The sequence below is a fragment of the Bufo gargarizans genome, chromosome 11 (genome assembly GCF_014858855.1).
Source record: "Bufo gargarizans isolate SCDJY-AF-19 chromosome 11, ASM1485885v1, whole genome shotgun sequence".
NCBI classification, from domain to species: Eukaryota; Metazoa; Chordata; class Amphibia; order Anura; family Bufonidae; genus Bufo; species Bufo gargarizans.
This window is the reverse complement of record NC_058090.1, coordinates 27944270-27969804: the sequence shown is the minus strand read 5'-3', so window position 1 is coordinate 27969804 and position 25535 is coordinate 27944270. Positions and strand designations below refer to the sequence as shown.

The 25535-nt window shown below is 47.1% G+C and overlaps 1 protein-coding gene across 2 annotated transcripts in view; it reads right to left on the bottom strand.

The window, feature by feature from the left end:
* The window catches only part of ASPG (asparaginase), a 70974-nt gene that overhangs the window by 7739 nt on the left and 37700 nt on the right, over positions 1-25535 (bottom strand). Inside the window, exons 9-13 of one of the 2 annotated variants that reach the window (XM_044272151.1) lie at positions 21854-21967; positions 15252-15371; positions 13710-13805; positions 13049-13212; positions 2432-2518 (exon numbers count right to left, since the gene is read on the bottom strand). In XM_044272151.1, the coding sequence (XP_044128086.1) occupies positions 2432-2518; positions 13049-13212; positions 13710-13805; positions 15252-15371; positions 21854-21967 (581 nt within the window). The remainder of the gene's footprint in view (positions 1-2431; positions 2519-13048; positions 13213-13709; positions 13806-15251; positions 15372-21853; positions 21968-25535) is intronic. The other variant, XM_044272152.1, reaches the window with a different exon arrangement.

Below are 25535 nucleotides of genomic sequence, written 5' to 3'. Positions count from 1 at the left end.
ATTTAAGTCACTCTTTGGTCTATGCAGAGTGGGAACCAGAATTGCAGTTTGTACAAACACAACAAATGATATTCCTGGCCTATTGCTAGGCTATGCCGTCACTTCATGGTCCAGGAGGGTCCAATCTCTGGAATACACCTTGATCCTGAGAATAAAGGGGCTACAGTGCTGGGGTTGCGCCGCATCCTTTTCTAAGATTTCCCTGCACAGCGGTGCTGCCGGTCACCTAGCTATGAAGGGAACGGCAGCCATTAAATTCACATTCATTTGCACAGCCAGGGCGCCGCTAAACAAGAGCAATACTGAATGGGGCTCGGGAATAAATGAGCCTGGCGGCTCCTTCATTCTCGGGATCGGTGGGGGCGGACATGCATGCTATAATCTAATATTTGAACACATTTGGTAACTGACATGCAGTTCTTAGTCCCCGGCTGGATTGAGTACTACACATACCACTTCTCTCACCTTGAATACATTCCTTCCTGACCAGGATGTCGGGCTGAGTAAACCTGTTCCACAAGATGAGCAAAGTATAAAGGCGGGGACAAAATGTGTGTAAAAGGAATGCTATTTGTGAGCCTCTCCCCACATACACTGCAGGGAAGGCAGCAGAAACAAAAAACTGTACATTACAAGGTCCGGGCAGAGGAAGATTCTGATTGTTTCCTGAAGTGACCCGGCCTGGAATGTGACCTCCGCACTGTCAGTCCTTCCATGGATCAGCACACTCCTCAATTATAACCATCCAGGGCCCTGGCTGTAAATAAAAGACCTGGGGTGTGAGAAGTGGCCATCAGTCAACGTCACTATCATTTGTCCAAATACCTGGAAGTTAAGGAAATGAATGGTGGCACTTGTACAGCAGGGAGGCAATTTTGACTCCTTCATAGTAAATGCCATGTCAGTGTTCACAAACGATTTGTAGATTTATTTATTTTTTAACTCAAGATTATTTGCACGGTTTTACATACATTTTTCATTTAAGATGTTTTGGAACAATATATGTTTCGTGCATACAGCTCCTCTGCGGATCGATGTCTCCGTGGTAACAGACTTCACACAAACTAGGTGTAGTCTGATCCTGCAGCGTTGCCCGTTTTCCCCTCGAGCAGCAGTTTTCGTCCAGCCAATTCTAAGCATATTTGCCAGGTTGCGGCCGGATCTAGGCCAGTCGCCGTTATAGTCCGGCAATGCCGGAATACCGGGAGATCCAGCTGGATGTAGAAGCGCTAGCCTTATCCATATGGTGATAAGTTGGTCAGAAAAAGGGTCAGTCTGACCCACCAAAGGACCGGAGGATCCTCCTCAAACGAGTTGCATCATCTCAGACATTGAGGCATATCGCTAAGATATGCCCCCAGTGTCTGATAGGTGTACCTCTGGGACCGAGACTGGTGGCGTTTCCTAGCGATATGCCCCTACTGTCGGAGATGATACAACCCCTTTATAGACCCGATTTAGGGCTGTTTTCCAAGCACTCTATTAGTACGCATTGCGCACACACAGTTTATAACATCAGTAACGTATTGGAGAACATTCATTTTGGGGAAGGGTGGGTTAGATGGGCTACTTCCATCTTGGCATGTAATGATATATTGCTAGGATATGCATCAACAATAAAATTGATTCCTGGCAGCCAATCTGCAAATGTTGGTTTATCAGAGCATCACATTTACGGCCTAGTTCACAGAGTCAGTGATTTGGTCAGAGATTCCATCAATGACTGTGAGCCAAGACCAGGAGTGGAGCCTCCACAGACATAAGGTATAATGGAAAGATCTGCACCTGGTTTTGGCTGAAAATCACTGAAGTGTGAACTACACATAAGGCCTCTTGCACACGACCGGATGTATTTTGCAGTCTGCAAAAAATACGGATGACGTCCGTGTGCATTTTGTATTTTGCGGAACGGAACAGCTGGCCCCTAATAGAACAGCACTATCCTTGTCCATAATGTGGACAATAACGTTCGGATCCGGACCCATTCACTTTCAAAGGGGCCGCAAAACATGCTGACCGCACACACTGTGCTGTCTGCATCCACACTTCCATTCCGCATCCGCACTTCCGTTCAGCAAAAAATAGAACATGTCCTATTCTTGTCCGCAGACACGGACAAGAAAAGGCATTTCCATTTAAAGTGCCGGCCATGTGCAGTAATGCGGAACACACATGGCCTGTGTCCGTGTTTTGCAAAAACACTTGCAGATGTGTGAATGGACCCTAATAGGATATGTTCTATTTTTTTGCGGAAAGGAAATACAGAAACGGAATGCACACAGAGTACCTTCCGTTTTTTTTTGCGGACCCAGTGAAATGAATGGTTCCGTATACGCTCCGCAAAAAAACAGAACGGAAACGGAATAAAAATACGATCGTGTGCAAGAGGCCCAAGTGTGAGTTACAGAATTTGTTAGAGACTTATTTTTACCTGCATAGTTCAGTGCCACTGTGCTCCAGCTCTTCCCAGGACAGATGAGCGCCCGTCTGACGCAACAACTTTATCACCTCGATATGTCTGTAAAAAATAAATAGTCACAAGCAATTAACCTTTACATGGGCCAGTGACGAGGGCAATCGGGAAGAAGCGTTCCTAGGAATGCTCCTTCCCGATAACTGCCCAGTGTAAATGCTCATTCATCAGGCAATTAGTTTCACTCCAGATTTATCACTAAGACTTTTTAAAAGTCACAATCTGACTCCAGGAGGAGGGTGGAAAAAAAAGTTAGGTTTACAGGGGTTATCTGGGTATTACTATTGATGACCTAACCACTAGATAGGTCATCAATATCAGATCTGTGGGGGTCCTACACTCAGGACCCCCACCAATCAGCTGTTAGTAGAGGCTGGTGCTCATGGCCTAGGTGCAGCTCAGACCCATTGAAGTGAAGGAGGCTGAGATGCGATGCCAAGCAGAGCCGCTATACTGCTTGGCGAGTTGCCGGGAGCCTGCATTGCTCACCTGAGCTCCGGTGAGGGCACCGGGATTTGAACCCCTGTCCGAGGACAGGTCATTACCACTTCCTACAGAACCCCTTTAAGGATGAGACAAATTTATGAAACATGCAACTTCAAATATTCCCCTCTTGATAAATTCCTCCCATCGTTAGTAACGAATGAAACAATTGTGTTACTCAAATTTATCAGCCTACACAGCAGGGCATGGTGGGAGTTGTAGTTTTACAACAGCTGGAGAGCCGCAGGTTGCCCATGCTTGCCTTAGGGGTTGAACAGGACAGCTCTCTGCAAAAAAACTGCACCACAGCTGTCAATGGAGCTGACCTGCTATACCAGACACAACCCATCAAGTCTAGTTGGATCAGCCACTTTCTCATGTGTATACAGGTCTTGATTTCAAGATGCCATATCCTATGTGCAGGCAGAAGATAAGCTACTGCCAAGAGTCTGTCAGCGGCTCATTCAGCTCCCACAGAAAACCATGCATGCTGGGTCACATGTGAATGTTTAGCCTCTGTTCACTCCTGTTCTGAATCCATAGGGACTAGGGATGAGCTTGGACCCGTGGATGTTCGGGTTCGGCCGAACATCGGGTCAAAGTTCGGGACCTGAACTTCACCCGAACTCGAATCAATGGGGAACTGAACTTTGGTGCACTAAAATTGCTGAAATATAGTCTTAGTAAGGGCTAGAGGGCTGCAAAAGGAAGCAAAACCGGGGTAAGAGCAGGACAGTTGCCCTGCAAACACATGTGCATAGGGAAATTACTTAAAATAACTGAACACAAAAAAAAATAGGTCAAAGTGGAGTAGGAGGATGAGGAGGCGATGGACGTGGTGGTGTAGATGGAAGTGGAGGGAGAGGAGGTAACCAACACTATTTTATTTCCATTTATTTATTATAAACATTGGGAAATAGAAAAGAGAATGCAAAGAGAAAGTGCGCTGGAGTATAACAATGGCTGGGTGCGGCCGGTATACTTTTCTAAGGTACGGACAAGTCCTGTGGGATCCATGCTTGGTTCATTCACGTTGGCTGTGGCCAGGCGGCTGCGCTTGTCTGTGATTTACCCCCCGCGCGCGCTAAACACACGTTCGAACAATACACTTGCTGCAGGGCAGGCCAGCACCTCCAAGGCGTAAAGGGCAAGCTCAGGCCATGTGCCCAATTTGGAGACCCAGAAGTTGAATGGGGCAGACCAGTCATTCAGTATGTGTAGGCGTGTGCACACATTCTGCTCCACCATGTTGCTGAAATGCTGCCTCCTGCTAAGATGTTCCGTATCGGCTGCTGGTTGTTGTGGCTTGCTGACAAAGCTTTTCCACATTTCGGCCATGCTAACCCTGCCTTCTGAGGTGCTGGAGGTGCCCCAGCTCCGTTGGCGAAATCTTCCTCCTCCTCCTCTGCCTTCGCCTTGTGCTTCCACTGTGTCCCCGCTGTCAGGTGGGAATGCCATCAGCAGCGCGTCTACCAGCGTGCGCTTGTACTCGGGCCTCTTCTGATCACGCTTCTGTGACGGAATTAGGGACAGCACGTTGTCCTTGTAGAGGGGATCCAGCAGGGTGGCCACCCAGTAATCAGCACTGGTTAGAATGTGGGCAACTCGGCGGTCGTTGCGCAGGCACTGCAGCATGTAGTCGCTCATGTGTGCCAGGCTGCCCAGAGGCAACGACAAGCTGTCCTTTGTGGGAGGTGTATCCCCCCCAGCTGCTGTGAACACAGTTCCTCCTTCTCATCCTGCAGAACTGTGCCCTGGCTGGACAGTTGTGTACCTGTCCTCTGTTGGTGCAGGAACCCACCCTCCGAGCCACTTGTGAATGACTAGCCTGATAACAGTGGAAATGATCCCTCTTCCATCATCGCCCGAAGTGTTTTTTCAAGAAGACATAGAAGTGGGATAGTAACATTGAGGACTGCGTCATTGGCACTGGCCATGTTGGTGGAATACTCGAAACGGCACGCATGGATGCCCACTCGGTGGTGGTGAAGTGGTGCTGTTCCGCAGAGCAACTCACCCATGCGTGCTGCAGCTGAAACTCCACTATTGCCTGCCAAAAGCGCACACAGACGGTACTTCCTCTTTCTCCCCAGTGTTTGGGAAATGGACAGCTGAACGCTTCCATGGGACAGTGTGGACATGCTGAGTAATGACTGAGGTGGTGGTGCCACATCCTCTGTTTGCGGGGTGGCAGGTGCCACTGTCACTCCAGAGGTGGAGGAAGAGGCCGAGACTGCAGCAGAAGAGGGAGCAAGAGGAGCCTGGGATCTTTTGTGGATTTTCAGGTGTTTACTCCACTGCAGCTCGTGCTTTGCATTTGGATGTCTGGTCATGCAGGTTGTGCTCAGGTTTAGAACATTTACTTCTTGCTTCAGGCTCTGATTGCACAGCGTGCAAACCACTCGCGTCTTGTCAGCACATTGTCTGAAGAACTCCCACACCAGGGAACTCCTTGGAGCTGGCTTTGGTGTGCTCAGTCCCTGGGTGCGGTGGGCAGTAGCAGGCGTACCAGCTAGGGGACCGCCACTCTGCTTTTGCACCCTGATCCCTCTTTTGCTGTGTGACCACCACCTCTTCCTCCGAACTGCACATCACTCGCATGACCTTGATTCCATGGGGGGTCTAGGACCTAATCATCCTCCACATCATCTTCCACCCACTCTTCACCCCTGCCCTCCTTGTCGGTCTGCACACTGCAGAAAGCCGCAGCAGTTGGCACCTGTGTTTCGTCAGAGACGTTCTGCAGTGGTCCTCCCATGTCCACATCCTGAAACATAAGTGGTTGGGCATCAGTGCACTCAATATCTTCCACTTCCGGGGCAGGGCTAGGTGGACGGCCCACGGAAACGCCACCAGCAGAGTCATTCAAAAAGCATAAGAGACTGCTGCATGACTTGGGGCTCAGACTGCTTGGGTTATTTGCAAGGGGGTGAGGTGAAGGACAGATGCCCATGGGCTGTAGGTGCCAACTCTGCGGTTTCAGCAGTGGATAGGGGTCGGAGACAAGGTGAAGGAACTGGAGGCACTGTCAGCCATCCAATCTACTACCGCCTCTACTTGTTCTGGCCTCACCATTTGTACACCGGTATTCAGGCCTACAAAATAACACTGAACATCCTGTCGCCTACGTGCACCTGAGGAAGGTGTTTCATTTGGGCGTGTAGCTGGCACAGATCGACCATGTCCTCTCCCTGCAATGGGAGCTCCACCAACACCACGACTAGGGCCAGGTCCCTTATTTGATGCTCTCCTCATTCTTTGCGGTCATCCACCGAACTAACAGACGGATTAACTATATTAATTTCCCTGTCACCTATGCAGTGCACGTGTGACTCGCACCAAAAATGGGAATATGTTACCGGCCGAAAAAACAGACGGATTAACGATTATATTTCTGTGTTAGGGGTGCAAAGCTGGTGTATTGCACCCACAAAACAAAGCCAGATTCCTAACACTCTCCCTCTCTTCAGCAGCCTGCTTTCTGTCCCTGCACTACTCAGAGCTGATGGGCGGTGCTACACATGATCCAGCTTTTAGAGAGGCTGGGTCACATGATGCACCGGCCAATCACAGGCATGCCATTACTAGGCATGGCTGTGATGGCTTCTAAGTGCCCACAGCTTAAAAGCTTGTTGATTGGCTGCTCTGCAGCCTTTCAAAAGCTTTATTAAATGCCCAAACACCGAACTCAAACTTTTCTGGCAAAGTTCGGGTTCGGATACCCGAACTAGCAAAGTTTAGTACGGACCAGAACTTTACAGTTCGGGTTCGCTCAAGACTAATAGGGACTCTTTCACCTAGAGAATGTCCAGAGCGTCCTTAGGCCATACACATGGTCGGTATGGGTCAGCATACCCCTTTTACCCCTCCTGTATAGAATATAGACTGTGCTAGTCTATGCAGAGGTATACAATAAAAATAAATTTCCACAACAAGCTCTAATGGGCAATACGCACAGAGGCATATGTAGAGAAATGCTCAACATACATCTCCAAATTATGCCATTAATGAAGTGTGAACTGAACAGAGCCTTAGGGGCCTATTCACACAGTTTTTGCCAGACAGCTGCTGTGTTAGTGAGCATCACCTTAGCTAGCTGCAACACCAGGTGCAATTACTGCTGGGTGACGGCAAACCACAGCTCAACCGCACTGTGTGAATACACCATGAGGGTGGAGTTGTGAGAAGAGGGGCCTGTTCTGTATACTACAGATTATGTACAGCTCTCTGTATTGGTTTGCAGTACTGCGTCCAGAAATGTGATTGCTCGTTCAGCACCGCCATTAGCTGCACTGTGTACAGATTACGGTTTATCATAGTAAAGATGCAATACTGATGCAGTAATGATTCCTCAAGTTCAATGGTCTGTGCTGTAAAACCCAGTTAAGATCCAATTACACTTGTATAAAAGTAAATTAATGCTCCACTGCCTCGTTCTAATAGAAAACAAGGCTCAAATCATGTCAAATAATTTACTATTAAACTATAATCCAAAGCCTCAGCGCAAGAGGAATATACTGACAAAGCTGCACTAAAGGGCCAAGCGCTGCACGGTGGCTGTGGTGCTGGTGGGGCCCAGGGCCAAAGGGAACTTAGCTTTACAGCAGAGGTGTTGTTGGGCTGCTGGGTCTAGCCACCTGTAGGTGCTGTGTTGCAGTAGTCGCCATGTGGTGCTGCCGCCAAATTAGTGTAGGGACCCACTCGAGAGGGCACCTTGATGTGGAGAGTGGGGTGATGCATTTTGATAAAAACATGGATTATTAGGGATCGACATGTTTATTAGGGATCGACCGATATAGATTTTTTAGGGCCGATGCCGATAATTTATACCAATATTCTGGGAATTTTCATAAAAAAAAAAAAAAAAAATTCCTACACAAATCTGCTGAAAATGAATGTTTATTGTTAATGTGTATTTTTTTTTTGTAAATCTTTCTTTTTCATTTATACTTAATATTTTGGTGTTTTTTTGTTTTTTTTTACTACTAACTTTTAGCCCCCTTAGGGACTAGAACCCTTGTCCTATTCACCCTGATAGATCTCCATCAGGGTGAATAGGAGCTCACACTGTCCCTGCTGCCCTGTTCTTTGTGCACACAGCAGCATGGAGCTTACTATGACAGCCAGGGCTTCAATAGCGTCCTGGCTGCCATGGTAACTGATCGGAGCTACCAATGTTTTTAATGTGGGGGTGGGGGGGCACCACCAATGAAGAGAAATCTCTTATTTATTCATATACAGGACTCTGCACAGTCTGTATTATATGCTCCAAATATTCCACCAACATCTCTATTTTCCCATTGAGAATACCAGAGTACCTAACAGGAACATTGCATTGCTTATAGAAAGAAAAAAATAATTCAGCCATTTAATAGTGATATCTGTTGCTCAGATAGCTGGATGACACATCACACGGGCTGGCATGCCTCCAGCTTCTCCAGGATGGTAAAATCTGACTAGCTATGTGTCAACGTATCACGGGAGATCACTGAATAACTAAGCAATTTTCTCATTATCCAGGATTAAACTGAGTTTCTTACCAAACATCCCTAAAAAAATAATAAAATCAAACAAAAACCAGCACCACCTTGTCTATGGCCTGTGGATAGTAATGCAGCTCTTCCCCATGCACTGGACAACCCCTTTAAGAGGACCTGCCTCCTCTCCCAAATGTCTGCTTCAGGGAACATTTTATTCTCCACTGGATTACTCTGGAGTATCTTTTCTTACAAGTCTGCATTGTTCCAGCCCTCACTTTATTCATACAAATCCAGGAAGCATAACCGACAACGCAGCCTTACCATTCGGCTTCATGCAGTGCTATCCCTGTCCGACTATGCACACGGGAATGGTAACGGGCAGTTGTCAATTTATCCAGGAGAAATAGCAGAGGAGCAAAGTTATAAGAAAAGACGCTCCGGATTTGTTGTTATTTTATGAAAACAAAGTATTTCCTAAACCAGACATGTTGGAGAGTGGACAGATCCTCTTTGAAGGAGTTGCCCAGGATATTGATAGTGATGACCTATCCTCAGGATGGGCCCAACATCCTGCACCTCCGCCAATCAGCTGTAGGCGCCAGCACTACACAGCTCAGTCCATTGTGTAGTGGACGCAGCTGATAACTCATTGAAGTGAATGGAAACCATCTCCGTCCACTACCCAATGGATGGAGCTGTGTAATTCCAGTGTTTACTTCCGATGCCGAGGCTACAACCAAACAGCTGATCGGCAGGAGTGCATGGTGTTGGACCCCCACTGATCACACATCAATGGCGTATCCTGAGGAGAAGCCCTCAAAATCCTGGACAATAACGTTAACCCTTTCCCAACCGCCCCACGTAAATTTACATCGGCGGCCAGGCATTTAAAAACGGTGCCTGCTCCGCTCGCGGTTTTAAACATCAGGCTCTACTGTAGGTGATCGACGAAAACGGCGATCGCTTACATTTAACCCCTCAGATGCTGTGGTCAAATGTGGACATGGCATCTGAGAAGTTAAAGGCTGGGAGCGTGCTCCGGCGAGGATCGAGGGAGGCGGATGCAGTGTGCGGCAGCCCCAGTGCTCAGGAGTGGTACAGGGCTGCTGCACACTAGTTCCTATGGAGAGCCTGCCTGTGTAATTATCATAGACTCCAATACTAATGCACTGGAGTCTATGAAAGAAGCAATCTAAGATTGCTTGCTATTAAAAAGTAAAAAAAAAAATAATATATAAAAAAAAAAAAAAAAAAAAACACAAAAATTCAAACCACTCCCCCTTTCCTCAAAATTACAAATACATAAAATTATTTAAAAAAATTTAAATATCATGGGCTTTGCCACGTGCAAAAACGTCCATACTATTAAAATATAAAAATATTTAACATTAACATGTGACTTGAAGGGGCTGTGATGAGGTTTCCCTATAGGATCGTATACACACTTTATCCCTGCTCTTTCATGTGTATATAGCTACTACTGGGGCGGCAGGGCTGGAGGGTCAGGTCGTGGGTATATGTTCTTTTACAGTTTGATCACTCATCACTCTCACAGGCACTAGGGGGCGGCTTCCATAGAAATCTGAAAACCCCTTTAACAGGAAAACTCAGACTTCACTATTCTTTTTCTTTTCAGATTGAAGCTTTCTACAGTTTACAGACACCTAAGGAATTCGGGGTGCTCTGGGGAAAGAAAATCCTGAAGAGAAAAAACAAGCAGTGCCTGGATTATATAATTCCACCCCAACAAGCCCAAGCAGGCGCTCCCGAGGCTGCAAGCCTGTCCCAACATCTCACTTTGGAATACGTAATGACAGCGGCGTTGTATGCGATCCTGCCTCAGAACAGGAGTGGTGCAGTTACCTTTCATCTTCCAGAAGGACCCGAGGCGCTGGCAGGGTGCGGCACCAGGGGCCTACTTTCTCACATTAGTAAAGTTCAACTCTTGCACAGAAAATAAAAGTTTAACCTTTCTGCTGCCAATGGCAAAAATCTGAACAATGACCAGAGGGAACCAACCAACAGAAACACATAAAAGCTTTATCTTAATGATAGCCCACCCTTTAGGTATTTACTTGTATTGCTAACGGGATCATTCATTTTTGTTAGAAGAGGGAAAGGTGCAATCTGTGGAGGAACCCTCCAGGAAGGGTTCATTTCCCTGCTGAGCCACCACAGGGGCCTGAAGCTTTACATGGTGCCAAATGATATTAAAAAGAGTATTCTGGGAGAACTATTAGATTGGTGGGGGTCCTATCTCAGAGCCCCCATAAAATGAACTGAGCGGCAGGTTGGGTATACGCACTCCTGCTCCATTCATCTCTATGGGAGTTCTGCAGGCAGCCGAATACAGGCCTTGGCTATTTCCACAACTCCTATAGAGATGAATGGAGCAGCATGTGTATGCCTGACCTGTCGCTCTGAGGGGTACAGGGTTCTAGTGGTTATATCTTATCCTATGGATAGGGGATAACTTGTAACAACCAAGAATGCCCCTTTAATACCATTGGACACTGTGTAATGTTTCATTGCCCTGTGGTGGCGCTTCTGGGGTCTTAGCAGTCAGACACTCACTGATCCACATATTCTTTAGGAGACGCTTCTAACCAAACGGAATGATCCAGTCATACGATAACTTATAGTTTAGTCTATTCTTTTTTTTGTGCAAGAAAGAAAAAAAAAAAAAAGGATCCTGCTGAGAACAGCCCTCACCTAGGAGGAGAGCCTACACGGTAATTACATGGAGTGAATTAGCCTGCGATTGCTACAGAACGCATCAAGTGTTTCATCACGGTCTGTCGACAGCAGGTACGTCAATAGGAAGGCGGTTCCACCTTCCAGAATCTTCTGTCTGTACATGCTTATCTTACAGAATAAACTTTATTCGCACTTCTGACTTATATTATTATTATTTTTCCCCCCAAAACATTCTAGTTTTGGCCACATACGACATTTTGAATCTTTTCCATGAATACTGAATGTTACATCCTTAGAAAAATTTCTAGATAATTGCAGTTCCAGCTGCACATGTACATTGCTCTTGATGAGGTCAATATCAAGGAGTTCACCATTTTATGATAATAGGACCACAAGGTGCAACTGAACGCACACCCACGGCAGCCAATGTCCACGAAATTTTACTGCAAAATTGTGCGGCCATTGGCTGATGTGGGTAGCTGTGTCGCATACAGCCATGTGGTCTCACCCTATGCAGAGTGAGCACTCCACTCGATGCAGCCGTCTACCTTAGGCCTCATGCACACGGCCGTTGTTTTGGTCCGCATCCGATCCGCAGTTTTGGCGGCTCAGATGCGGACCCATTCACTTCAATGGGGCCGCAAAAGATGCGGACAGCACTCCGTTGCTCCGTTCTGTGGTCTGCAAAAAAATAAGAAATATATAACCCGTCCTATTCTTGTCCACGCTTTGCGGACAAGAATAGGTAGTTATATTAAAGGCTGCCCGTGCTGTTCTGCAAATTACGGAACGCACACAGACGCCATCCACAATTTGTGGACCGCAAAACACACAACGGTCGTGTGCATGTAGCCTTAGGCCTCATGCACACGACCGTTGTGTGCATCCGTGGCCGTTGTGCCGTTTTTTTTCACTGACCCATTGACTTTCAATGGGTCCGTGGAAAAATCGGAAAATGCACCGTTTGGCAGCCGCATCCGTGATCCGTGTTTCCTGGCCGTGAAAAAAATAGGACCTGTCCTATTTTTTTCACGGGCAACGGTTCACGGACCCATTCAAGTCAATGGGTCCGTGAAAAATCACGGATGCACACAAGATTGTCATCCGTGTCCGTGATCCGTGTCCGTTGTTTCCTATCATTTCAATGGCAAACTTGACTTAGATTTATTTTTTTTCATTTTTCATGTCTGTGGATCCTCCAAAAAACAAGGAAGACCCACGGACGAAAAAACGGTCACGGATCACGGACTCCGTTTTTGCGGACCTTAAAAAAAAACGGTCGTGTGCATGAGGCCTTAAGGGAAGGAAAATGTTACTTTTTACCTTAGGCTACGTTCACATCTCCGTATGGAGATGTGGCTGGCTAATACGGCACAGAGCAGTCTGCCGGATTGCAGGATCTGGCACTGCCGTATTCTCTACTTCAGACATGCTCAACCTGCGGCCCTCCAGCTGTTGCAAAACTACAACTTCCAGCATGCCTGAACAGCCTACAGCTATCAGCCTTCAGCAGGGCATGGTTGGAGTTGTAGTTTTACAACAGCTGGAGGGTCACAGGGTGAGCATCCCTGCTCTACTTCACTGAGCTCCGTGGGTGATCTGTCCGCTTTCCAGCATAAATGCCAGGTTCCAGCCGGACAAAAACTGTTGCATGCAGCGGCCTTTTTGTCCAGCTGACATTTGCATCGGATCGGGTAACTGAATCTCTGTAACGGAGATGTGAACGAGGCCTTGAGCAGGATACAAGCTAGATGGACTTAGGATTGACCTAAACCTGTTCAGTAGTTTTCCCCACAGGTTGGAGACTACTGGCCTGGGACATATGCAAACAATACAGTAATTACAGAAGCTCAACCCAATATGATAAAAACTACAGACGTAAGACATCCCGTGTAAATGCAGAGCACACAATTACCTGAACTTTACTGCATTCATCAATGGTGTGTCTCCACAACGGTCCTTGGCGTAAACTGTGGCTCCATTATTCAGAAGGTACTGAACTGCGTGATAATGTCCCTCACAGCAAGCGACATGTAGTGGTGTCCTTCCATCATAGTCTTCACTGCTCAGGTTAGCTCCCTGAAAAGGTGAAAAATCCGAAAGGAATAAAGTAAACTACAAGTCACAGACATACAGTAGATCCCGTGACTTATCTTCAACACCAAAATTACCAATTTTTCAAAAAAATTTGATGGTCAATTATACTTAAGTTGGTGTACAGCGAAGATACAGAATACATAGTGCAGGGGATTTTGGTTTTGTAAACCTGCACAAAGCTGTATTGGCCCTCACCAGAGCATTATTTAGAAATCACCACTAGGGAGATTGGACCCTGGAGCAGGACCTTACAAGCTCCATCTTCATAGCCATGGTCTCCAGGTCCCGAATTATACACATAAGGGTAACATGGGCTGCAATATAGCAGTGAACCAGCCCAGTACGGAATGTGGCCTAGAAATCCCCATGAACGATTTGGCAAATTACAGACAACTCCTTTAATATGAAGAACCCTGATGAATGATGAAGATGAAAACTGGTGACATAACGCTACATGAGCAGATGGAAGTAATTCTTACCATGTCCCTTATTGCTTCCAGGGCATCAACGTCTCCAGTTTTTGCAGCCGCACAGGCCAGGGCAGGAGTGAGCGCGTCTCTGACAGCCTCCAACTCCTGCAACAGAGAAGAAAGGGTTAATGGCATCCAGTTTCAATGACTTCATATGTGGCACTGGGCACATACATAAAGATCTAAGCTAAAAGCACAAAACCAATGGATGCCATCCAAATAACATTTACGCCTTCCAAAACGAGGAATAAATTGGAGTAAACTCCCCCAAAACACCCTCCCAATACTTGGGGGATGGGTCGATTACACTAAACCAGCAGCCTCCCCCCAGAACTGGAAGAAACATAGGTGGTGAGTAAAACTAAAAGACTAACCATACCAATTCAATTAAAGGGGTTATCCTGGAAAACAGATTGAAGACCTATCCTCAGGATAGGTCCTTAATATCAGATCGGTGAGGGAGGGGGTCCAACTCTTCCCAAGCTATGTGACGTCACCATACATTGATCACATGATCTAGTTGCAGCTCAGCCTCACTGAAGTGAATGGGGTGAGCGCCGCGCTGATCGGCAGGGGTGCCGAGACTCAGACCCCCGCAGATGCGATAATGACGACCTATGCTGAGGATAGGTCATCTTTATAATTTCCATGATAACCCCTTTAATACTAGCCAAAGCCAATGAGTACAGCGGGCACAGACAAGCAAAAGAAATGTAATGTACAAAGAATCGGGGTAGTGCTGGCTTTCACCCCAACAGAAGGCAGCTGGAGTTCAACATGCCCGCTCCTTTTGTTCTCAGAAGTGATAATCCACCACCAGTGGCTTTCTCCCCTCTCCACATTCAGAATATATTTGTATGGGGATGTTGTCTGAACCAGATAATTCCTCTAAGGCTACTTTCACACTAGCGTTCGGAGCGGGTCCGTCTGATGTTTCATCAGACGGATCCGCTCCTATAATGCAGACGTTTGCATCCGTTCAGAACGGATCCGTCTGCATTATAACTTAGAAAAATTTCTAAGTGTGAAAGTAGCCTGAGCGGATCCGTTCAGACTTTACATTGAAAGTCAATGGGGGACGGATCCGCTTGAAGATTGAGCCATATGGTGTCATCTTCAAGCGGATCCGTCCCCATTGACTACCATTATAAGTCTGGACGGATCCGCTCGCCTCCGCACGGCCAGGCGGACACCCGAACGCTGCTTGCAGCGTTCAGGTGTCCGCTCACTGAGCGGAGCGGAGGCTGAGCGCTGGCAGGCGGATGCATTCTCAGTGGATCCGCCTCCACTGAGAATGCATTCGGGCCAGACGGCTGCTTTCAGGGCCGCTCGTGAGCCCCTTCAAACGGAGCTCACGAGCGGACACCTGAACGCAGGTGTGAAAGTAGCCTAACTGTGCATAGCTGGTGGCCAATCTCTCCTGCAAGTTTTGCACATAACCGCATGTCGTCCAGACACGGACTTCTCTGTTGGGGCCATTGATAATTTGAAGAAAGTAAACTTATAGAAGAGGAATTATAAAAATGTAATGAGTTTCCAACGAGACTGTACCTCCTTGCAGCTCACACCAACAGACCTGGCGACAACCTGAATAAACTTGCTGTCTCTCAGGGAAATTTTAGCTCCCGTTGCACTGACGGTCATCTCACCCCTGAGGTTCTCAAACAGCATCTACAATAAACATGACCCATGTTATATTACTGGTATAGTATAGACATCACCACACATCCCTCTCATCTTGATTGGAGCGGTCCCAATGGCACTTAGTTTAGGTGAATGGTCGGTCCCCCACTACTCAGGAAGGGACTTTATATTCTAGCAATATGCATTCACTTGCAATTAGGTCTCAAGAAAACTCCTTGCCCCCAATTCTAATGGCACTGACATGCTGCCCGACACCCCTAACTACTTGCCATGACATTATAAAAGGTGATAATACCAGGATCATAAAAACATGGCTTTCTTTCAGAAACAGTGCCACATCTTTCCACATCTGCAACTCCATTCCGATCAAGAGCTGCAATATAAGACGCAACCCATGGACAGTTGGAGTGATGTTTGTAGAAGAAAGCAGCCATGTTTTTCTAATCCTGGACAATCTCTTTAAAGGGGTTTGTGCCCCTTTGGGGAAGAGTTTGGTAAACCCCCTCCCTGACCAGACCTGCGAAGGAAAGCGTATTTACCCGCTTCTTTCACACCATGGCCTTGGCTGCTCTGCTGGGCTCCCTGGATCTAAACTTATTGTTTGAAGACGCCGCTGCCAATCGCCAACAAATGGTCAATTGACGCAAGGGGACCAGTTACCGCAGGAAGTTTACATACTGGGAGCACAACGGCAGCCAATGAGCGAAGGAGTCAAGAGACAGTGCCGGGAAGCAGGTCTGCTTAGGAACTATTAAATCTTCTAAAAATAATTGTTGCAATATATTTTATTAATTAATTTAATTGTGTTTCTATCAAAATCCCGGAAGTTCAAGCCGGTCTACAGCACTTTTCACCGGATTTTCTGTTTTAAAATAGATGCCACACTGAGGACAGGGCTGACAAGAGCGCTCATTGCAGGTCCTGCCTCTGCCCGCTCAGAGCTATGCACAGTACAGGGCTGCAGGAGACTGCACCATTGTGCTCTATGGCAGGTTTTAGTGGCGTGGAATGGGCACAGGTAGGAGCTCTGTACCTGCCGCTCTGCATAGCACATCAGTACATGACACCCTGCATTTATATGCTATGCAGAGTCGGCAGGCAAAAGCAGCAACGTGTGCTCCCTGCAGCGCCTATATGGCTACGGATTCGGTATGGGCTGCAGTGACAAGCACTGTAGACAGGCCCGAACTTCCAGGACCTATTTCAATAAAAAACACAATAAAATCAATTAGTAAAATAGATTACAAAAATTGTTTTGCTAGGATATGTATTGGTTATAAATACAATTGTTCAAAGGTTTAGGTGCAAATGAGAACCATTCACCCCTCCTGATATAAGTGACATTTCATAATTTACTAAATTATAAATAACAATACTGGCGCACTCCTGTTATTCCCTCCGTCAACAGGGTGTGCCCCTACACAGTGACCGTGGGGAATGCATGCAGTATTTAGCAGTTTAGTAAACCAGAAGAGCCGACTAGTCCTCTTTAAACGCTTTGGGACCAGGACAGTTTTCATTCAATTTTTTTTCTCTCCACAACTTCCAAAAGCCAGAAGTTTTTACTTTTTCATTTATATAACCTTATGAAGGCTTGACTTTTGTGGGACAAATATTTTATTTTTAACAGCACTATTTCATTTACTGTATTTTATATAGAAAATGTGAAAATTCTTTGTGGGGGAAAAAAATAAAAATCCTACCATTCTTTTTTTATTAACATTTTTATGACAGTCACTGTGAGCTAAAACTGGAATAATCTTATGCGGCGGGTCAGTACGATTCCAGCATTACCAAAATTTATTTATTTTTACATTTTACTGCTTTAAAAAAAAAAAAAAAAAAAATTTTTTTTGCATCCCCATATTCCGACAACCATAAAAAAAAAAAAAGTCCATCTACAGAGCTATGTGAGGACTTTAATACTTTTATTTTACTAGTTTGGACATTTTTGGACACAGCGTTATCAATTATGTTTTTGATACCTAAAATTGGGAAAGGGCGAAAAACTTGTGCATTTCACTTTTTTTTGTCCCCCTAGGGATTCTCTGTACTGCCCATGTTCTTTTTTTTCTTTTCATGCAGTCAGATGTTACTTTAATTCACTCCAAAGCAAGTTTCTTGCATCGCCTATGTGCATTTTCTCATACTGCAGCATGCTCTGGCTTTTTTTCAGGCGCTTTTCCCCATAGAAAGCTCTATTGGATTAGAACAATCAATTTTCAATGTACCGTATACAGAAAAAAAATAAAAAAATGAAGCTGTAAAAAAAAAAAAAATAGGAAAGAAATAGTCAAAAATTGTATAGTGTTTTGTTTTTGTTTTTTACCACTGAAAGAAGTGCAAACCAAAAAAAATTTGTAAATGGAGCCTATTGAATACTGGATGATAAAGCAGCACAAGGCATCTTTGGCTACTTTCACACTAGCGTTTCTATTTTCCGGTATTGAGATGCGTCATAGGGTCTCAATACCGGAAAAAAACCACTATTGTCAATGGGGACAAAAACGTAACTGAACAGAACAGAATGCTACAAAATGCAGTCTGTTCCGTTCTCATACCGGAGAGCAAACCGCAGCATGCTTTCCGTCCTGGGATGTGTAGCAAAAACGGATTCGTCATGACCCACAAGGCAAGTCAATGGGTTCTCTCCGACAATAGAAAACGGATCCATCCCCCATTGACTTTCAATGGAGTTCATGACGGATCTGTTCATAATGGATGCAGATGGTTGTATTATCAGTAACGGAAGCGTTTTTTTGCTGAAGCCTGCCTGATCCAGCAGAAACGCTGGTGTGAAAGTAGCCTTTATCTGACAACCGTATCCAGGACACATTAACAGGATGCCTAGTGCACCGCTATCACCATAACAGTCATGTGCATTGGAGACGTTGGGTGGAGTAGAAAAGTTTAAAAACTTCTGAAATGAATAGAATTATTATCATATGCATGTGGAGAAACGTATTGGATCCCACTGCTTGCCCCTTATGAACAGAGTGTAGCCCTATGTCACAATTTATTGACGGGTATACTGCTGCCTCTCGGTTACCATATGAAGCCGGGCACCACACCTACACCCATATCCTAGTCATTGTAATTGCTGTACTAACAATAGAGCAATCACTACTCTCCCCATCCTGCTTAAATACCAGGTAGCACTTGAAAAACTGCATCATTATATCCTAGTTTAGTTGGACAGGTATAAACGATAATAATAGATTCTTTATGCGTGATGCCTTGTATTTAGGCCAAGGGGATATTCAATAGACTAGTCATAGATGATGAAGAACCCTGTGATGAGCAAGACCAACCATACACGCAGCCAACCATACACATACAAGCGATGGTGTGCAGGTTTGATGGACATGTATGTGTATAGCCAGCATGATGGTCTATAATGGGCAGTTGTGGTGGAGAGAGATCAGGGCTGGATGATTCCTCAACGCCCTTTTTGCGGAGTTCTTATGACTGGGCCTGTGACAGCTGCCTGTGACAGCTGCCTGTACATGGCTAAAGCTGCAGAGATTTCTTAGGCCTCTGCCCTTTTAGTTTTGGCTCCTGATACGCTATGGACGCTATAAATTGTCCAGGCTTAGGGGGTTGGGTCCCTAGCGTAGACAGGGACTGGTGAACAATTTAGATGTCGCCCGGCTGATTGGACTGTGTTAGAGCTCTGTTCCATTCCCCATTGAGAATCAGCCGCACGAACCACCCACTTGACAGTGGCAAGAAGAACATATCGGCAACATTGCTCAGGATAGATGGGGGGGGGGGGGGGGGTAGAATCTTTGCAGGTATAGCCAGGTAAAGGCAGCTGCTGTGGTTGGAGGACGGACCAGCAGAGTGTGTAAAGAAAAGCAAGATAAATCAGCAGCATCCTAATGTGTGGTGGGGTATGCCTATGGTAGGGTATAGAGTTAAAGGGATATTCCGGTTATAACAAGCATGCATGATTAGGGAGCCACCCTGAAGGTCGAAAATGTGCACCACCGCTCCATTTATTTATATGGGTGCGTAGGAGATAGTCAAGTACAGCATTTGGGAATAACTGGAATACCCCTTTAAGGGTCCATTCACACGTCGGTATGCTTTTTATGGATCTGCAAAACACGGACACCGGCAAAGTGCACTCTCATAGAAAATGTTCTATTTTTCTGCGGAACGGAAGTATGGATCCGCAGATGCGGACAGCACATTCCGGCCCTTTGAAAATGAATGGGTTCACACCTGTTCCGCAAAATTGCGTAACGGATGTGGACCCATTTTGCGGACGTGTAAATGGACCATGACTGGCTAAAAAGAGCATCTATTACACTAGCGGACCCGGCGTGTCCATATATAACGGGGGCGGCTTATTGATTTCAATAGGACTTGTGTAATGCTTTATTTCCCCTGTGGTGGCGCTGCAGTGACCCTGAACACTTGCTGATCTGTTCCTCTATAGGTTTGGTGGATTACTGGGGAAAGGTGACACCGTACTGGAAAACCCCATTGTCTGCTTATTGTCAGGGGACATTTCTAACAAAATGGGCTACGTGGGAGGAACAGGACGTACTGGGATGCAACCCAAATCCTCTTGGGTAAGACGTTAGCCCTTACCTTATTGGGCACTGTAGCCTTCAGACTACCTTGGACACTAAGCGGGATTTATCAATTGGTCCCTCGGTCCTATACTTGGTATCGTTTGCGTCTCTAGACCTAGTTCCTCCACTATCACTTAAGTATATCTGATTTATCTATATTCTATCTGCATAATTATGACGGTTTTACCCATGACTGTGAGTACCCCCTGATGATCCTAGCAATAGGGGAAACGCGTAGGGGTCTATTGAGAGCCGGCCTGGGCACGCACCATTCCTGATGCCCCAGTGCTTTGGCTCTTGGGGTTCATGAGAACCAGTCTGGGTACGCACCATTTGATGCCTCAGCGTTCTTGGTTCTTTCATGTTTATGGGTGACACATACCCTGTTTCACCTATCTTTATTCAATCCTGTGGGTTGTTGTCCCTGTTATTACCTGGGACACATAGTAACATCCGTCAGTACCTGGGGAGCCCTGATCAATTCATTGAGAGGAGGGTAAGTGCAGGGCAGTCAGCCCAGGCACGAGGACGGGGAGTCTCCACCACTAGGGGACGTCCCTGGGCTGAGGGACCAGCGAGGTAGAGCATAGGGTTCAGTCAGACACTGCTCATTGCTCCCCATGGCTGCCCTTTGGTTACTCACTACTTAATACCATATCAAATGGTCGGCTTCCTTACAGGAGCATATATTATCTTTTTTCATCCTTTCTATATTTTTTGTCTGTTTCACAATGTCTCACTGGTGAACCACCACTGTGGTATTATTTTAAACAATATTTATTAGTAAAAGTTATGTTTTAAAGGGGTCAATATTGCTGGATACTCTTCTCGGGCTACGACAAAACAAGCAACCCCTTTAAAGGAAAACTCAGCTCCTCTCATAATACTGTGAAGACGCTGACTATGTATCTTACATTATGTCCTTTGCAAGCCTGAAGCTTAAAAATTCATTTCATTTAAAAAACAAAACAGCAATATAGTCTAGGAAGCCCGATCCGGCCATATTTTAATAAAGAAAAATTGCACAGAAAAAAAAATACAATAAAATATGTATAGGCTTTTATTAAGAACAGTTTTTGAGAAGATGATGTTATTAAAGAGAAGGAAAATAAATTTTTCTAATGGATTTTTTTTTTTATTCAGATCTAAGGATTCTTTTTTTTAATATTAGATACACAAACAGAAAACTATGAGACCAGCGGTATGGCTAAGCTGGGTGTGCTAAGAAGGGAGAGATAACCAGGGGGCGAAGGCAGAACGCATCAGCTGATAGTCTGGCATCTTGGTCCTCAGTATCACATCAATTGGGGTCCGACACCCAGCACCCCCATGCATCAGCAGCCGCCTACAGAAACACTGACAAACTGAGCCAGGAGCACAGCTCCACCACCGTGTAGTGGCCGTGGTGGGTTACTGCAGCTCAGCTCCCATTTAAGTAAGTGTAACCCAGTGCGGCCTCGACGTTGTATGGAGCGGTCTGCGTTCATTCTGCTGCGGATAGCTGATTGGTGGAGGTGCTGCGTGTCAGACCCAATGGGTCTATGAGCATCTATCCTAAGGAAAGGTCATTAATATCTGTAACCCTCAACACATGGAGGCTTTCCAGGATATAACGCCAATGCCTATTCTCAGAATAGGATATCAATGTACAGGTGGGTCTCATCACCCCAAGCCCCCCACTGATGATCCTTTATCCAGTGTGGCTGTGCCTGGTAGTGCAGTTCAACCATTGCAGCCAATGTATAATAAAGGATTTATCCATCTTTTTGCCTAGAAATTCCACACACAGATAGTTCCAGCCCCTGGCGGCACTACAATCCTCACCATGTGATACACAAGACAACTTTCACCAAATCTGAACAGGGGAACCAATAAAAATGAATGGGCCCCATGTCATGGATTTATTTCTTGACTTGTGACACTTACCTGAGTCTTCTGCTCCAGTGTGAGGCGAGTTTTGCCAAGAACGTAGGACAATTTCACCAGAGCAGCTTCTGGAGTCAAATCGCATCCAGGAATCACTCCGACCACCGTAAGAGACTGCAGAAATAAAACAGGTCAAAACCAAACTTCAATTTACTGTCTGAAGTAATAGGAGAAATTGTCACTTTTACTAAAGAAAAACTATTTGGCCAGTTGGATGTCACACGTGGCCACTAAATACGTATTTACTATTTATAAGCTAATCTATTCTGAACGATCCTTACGTAAACACTGCTAAGCAGCCTGCAATCCTATCTGGGCAACCAGGGTGGTCAAAGGAAGTGATATCTTCTGTGTAACGCGAAGTCTATCCATGTATGAGTTAAAGGGGTTGTCCAGTGTAAAAAAGGAGATTTTTGTGAAACTCACCTGTAAAATCTTTTTCTCGTCTTTTCCATTGGGGGACACAGACCATGGGTATAGCTTAGAGGTATTAGTAGGAGGGACACTATGCAAATGAAAGAGCTCCTCCTCCTCGGGCTATACCCCCCGACTCCACCAGGAGGAACTCAGGCGTTGCACAAGCAGTAGGAGAAGGAGCAAGAAAAAAATCATGGAAACCATCGGACCAAGCCATAAGGTCCAACCAGAAACAGAAAAACTGAACTAAAGACCCCTCCTGCAACAGGAATAATGGGTGGGAGCTGTGTCCCCCAATGGAAAAGACGAGAAAAAGATTTTACAGGTGAGTTTCACAAAAATCTCCTTTTCTCGTACTTTTTTCCATTGGGGGACACAGACCATGGGACGTCCAAAAGCAGTCCATGGGGTGGGAAAAAATATCAGCACCGCCAGGAGGAACGCTCAACGGTCAAACAGGAACCACAGCCTGCAAAACCCTGCGGCCAAAGCCGCATCAGCCGAAGCCAGTGAATGCAACTGACAAAAATTTGCAAAGGTATGCAAGGACGACCAGGTGGCCGCCGTACACAGCTGAGACGCAGAGGCACGATTGCGTCTTGCCCAGGAAGCCCCCACCGCCCTAGTGGAGTGAGCGGCAATCCTAGCCGGGGGAACTCCACCACAAGCGCGACAAGCTGCGGAAATAGCCAAGCAGATCCAGAGCGCCAAGAACGGCGGACGGAAGCAGTAGCCGCGAGATACACCTTCAGGACCCGTACAACATCCAGGGAATGCAAAGTGCGTTCCTTGGGGTTAGCCGGAGAAGGACAAAAAGGAAGGCAGGACAAGATCCTCATCAAGGTGGAAGGGAGAGACCACCCTGGGCAAAAAGAAGGGGACTGGACGGAGCACAACTTAATCCTGGTGGAAAACCAGAAAGGCTCCTGACAGGAAAGAGCGGCCAGCTTCGACACCAGTCTGACTTAAAAGCTCGTGATGGGATGTGAACTCACAGCCACTGCATAATAGCCCAGAACTTTAATCACTACGCTATGTAGCTGTATCAGAAGCTATGGTCACAAGGAAGTCCAGATGAGAACAGTCAGAGAGACCCTCCTCAAAGGCTCGAAGGGGGCCGACTGCAGAGCGCGCAGAACCAAATTGAGATCCCAAGGAGACAAAGGGGGAACATACGGGGAACCGAATGCGCCACCCCCTGAAGAAAAGTCACCACCGGACCCTTAAGAGCAAGGGACCTCTGACGGCCCGCGCCGAAACCTGAGCTTACAGGGAACTAAGCGACAGTCCCTGCACAAGCCCAGACTGAAGAAAAGACAGTACCATCAAGATGGAAAAACGAAGGGGAGGGAACCCCGAACCCTCACAAAAGGACAGGAAGGCCATCCAGGTACGATAGTAAATCCGGGAGGAAGAAGACTTCCCCGGACTGATCATGGTCCTAACCACTGAATCCGAGAACCCCATCTTCATCAGGATGGCGGTTTCAACAGTCACACCGGTAAACGAAGAGACCGTAAATTCCGGTGGAAGAACGGGCCCTGAGACAGTAGGTCCTGTCTGTCGGGAAGAGGCCATGGGGCGTCTGCCAGCAACCGAGCCACGTCCGAAAAACCACGCGCGGCGAGGCCACTCTGGGGTGATGAGAACGGTCGGATTCCCTTCCGCCTCGAACTGGCGTAGACCCTTTGGTAGGAGAGGAAAACAGAGGAGGCTGAAGTCCTGCCACGGAGACACCTGCGCATCCATCCGTACGCCTTCGGATCTCGGGCGCGAGCCAGGACCACTGGGATCTTGTTGTTGAACCCGGACGCCATTAAGTCCACATCCGGACGGTCCCATCTGTGGCAGATTTCTTCGAACCCTTCTGGATGCAGAGACCACTCGCTTGGATCCACTCCTGTCCGCTCCTGGAATGTAAACTGCTGACAACACCGGAACGTGCGTCTCCGCCCACGTCAGAATTCTCTTCACCTCCTGCATCACCATCCGGCTGCGGGTCCCGCCCTGATGGTCGATATAGGCCACGGCCGCGGCATCGCCCGTTTGAACCCGCACTGGGAGGCCCGCAAGGAGAGAGGTCCAATAGGAGAGAGAGAGCGGAAAAAAATCGCCCTCAGTTCCAGAAAGTTGATTGGAAGGCGAGACTCTGCCGTCGACCAAATCCCTTGAACCGTGCGAGACTGGAAAACGCCCCCCCAACCCAGGATGCTGGCATCGGTGGTGCCGATCGTCCAGGAGAATGCGAGAAAGGAACTCCCCGACCTCAGGTTCATCGGGAACAGCCACCAAGGGAGAGCTGCCCGAACCCGCTGAAAGGTAAAGGATCTCCTGTTGTGCCAGGCGAGTGTGAAACTGGGCATATGGAAGGCCTCGAAAGAGGCTACCATAAGACCCAGGACCTGCAAGTATTCCCGAATGGAGAGGCACGGGGAGCGCAGCAGATGCGACACTGCCCCCTGGATCTGGGAGGACTTGAAGGCTGGCAGAATACTTTGGCAGCCAAGGTGTCCAAAATCATCCTCCGGAAGGAGAGCCTCTGGGACGGGAAGAGGCAGGAGTTTGGGAAAGTTACCAGCCAGCCGAACCGTTCCAGAGTCTGAACAGTGATCCGGACGCTGTCCTTGGTCTGCGGTAGAGAGGGGGGCCTCTATCCGGATATCGTCCAGATAGGGCAGCAAAGGAATGCCCCTGGTACGAAGAAGCGCCATGAGCGGTCCAGGACCGTGGCAAGGACCCGCGGGGTGGTCGCCAACCCGAAGGAAGGGCGACAAACTGACAGTGTCGACCATTAATGGCGAAGCGCAGGAATCGATGGTGGGATTCCGCAATCGGGACATGTGATAGGCCTAGGAGCAGCAGGGCGGGCTGACTGGGCCCTCTAGTGCCGGGAAGGCTGGTGTAAAGGAAGGCCTCTTTGCGGGCGACCTGAGACCCCCGGCGGAGGAAGCAGGCGACGGCCTACCAGATGAGAAACGGCAAAAGGCATGCAGAGATGAACTCGTCCAGCTGATCCCCATAAGGTCTGGAAACCCCAAAGGGGAGATTAGCAAGGGAACGCTTGGTGGAGGCGTCAGCGTCCCACACCTTCAATCAGATCTCTTCGCGCTGAGTGACAGAGATGGCCAACCTGCGGGCAAAGAGGGAAACAATGTCCCTAGAAGCTTCGCAAAGAATCTTAGAAGCCTGAGACATCTGGAGAACCAACTCCAGTGTGTCAGCAGCCGCATCTCGTACGGCCAGTTCCTGGTGGTGGTGCTGTAAC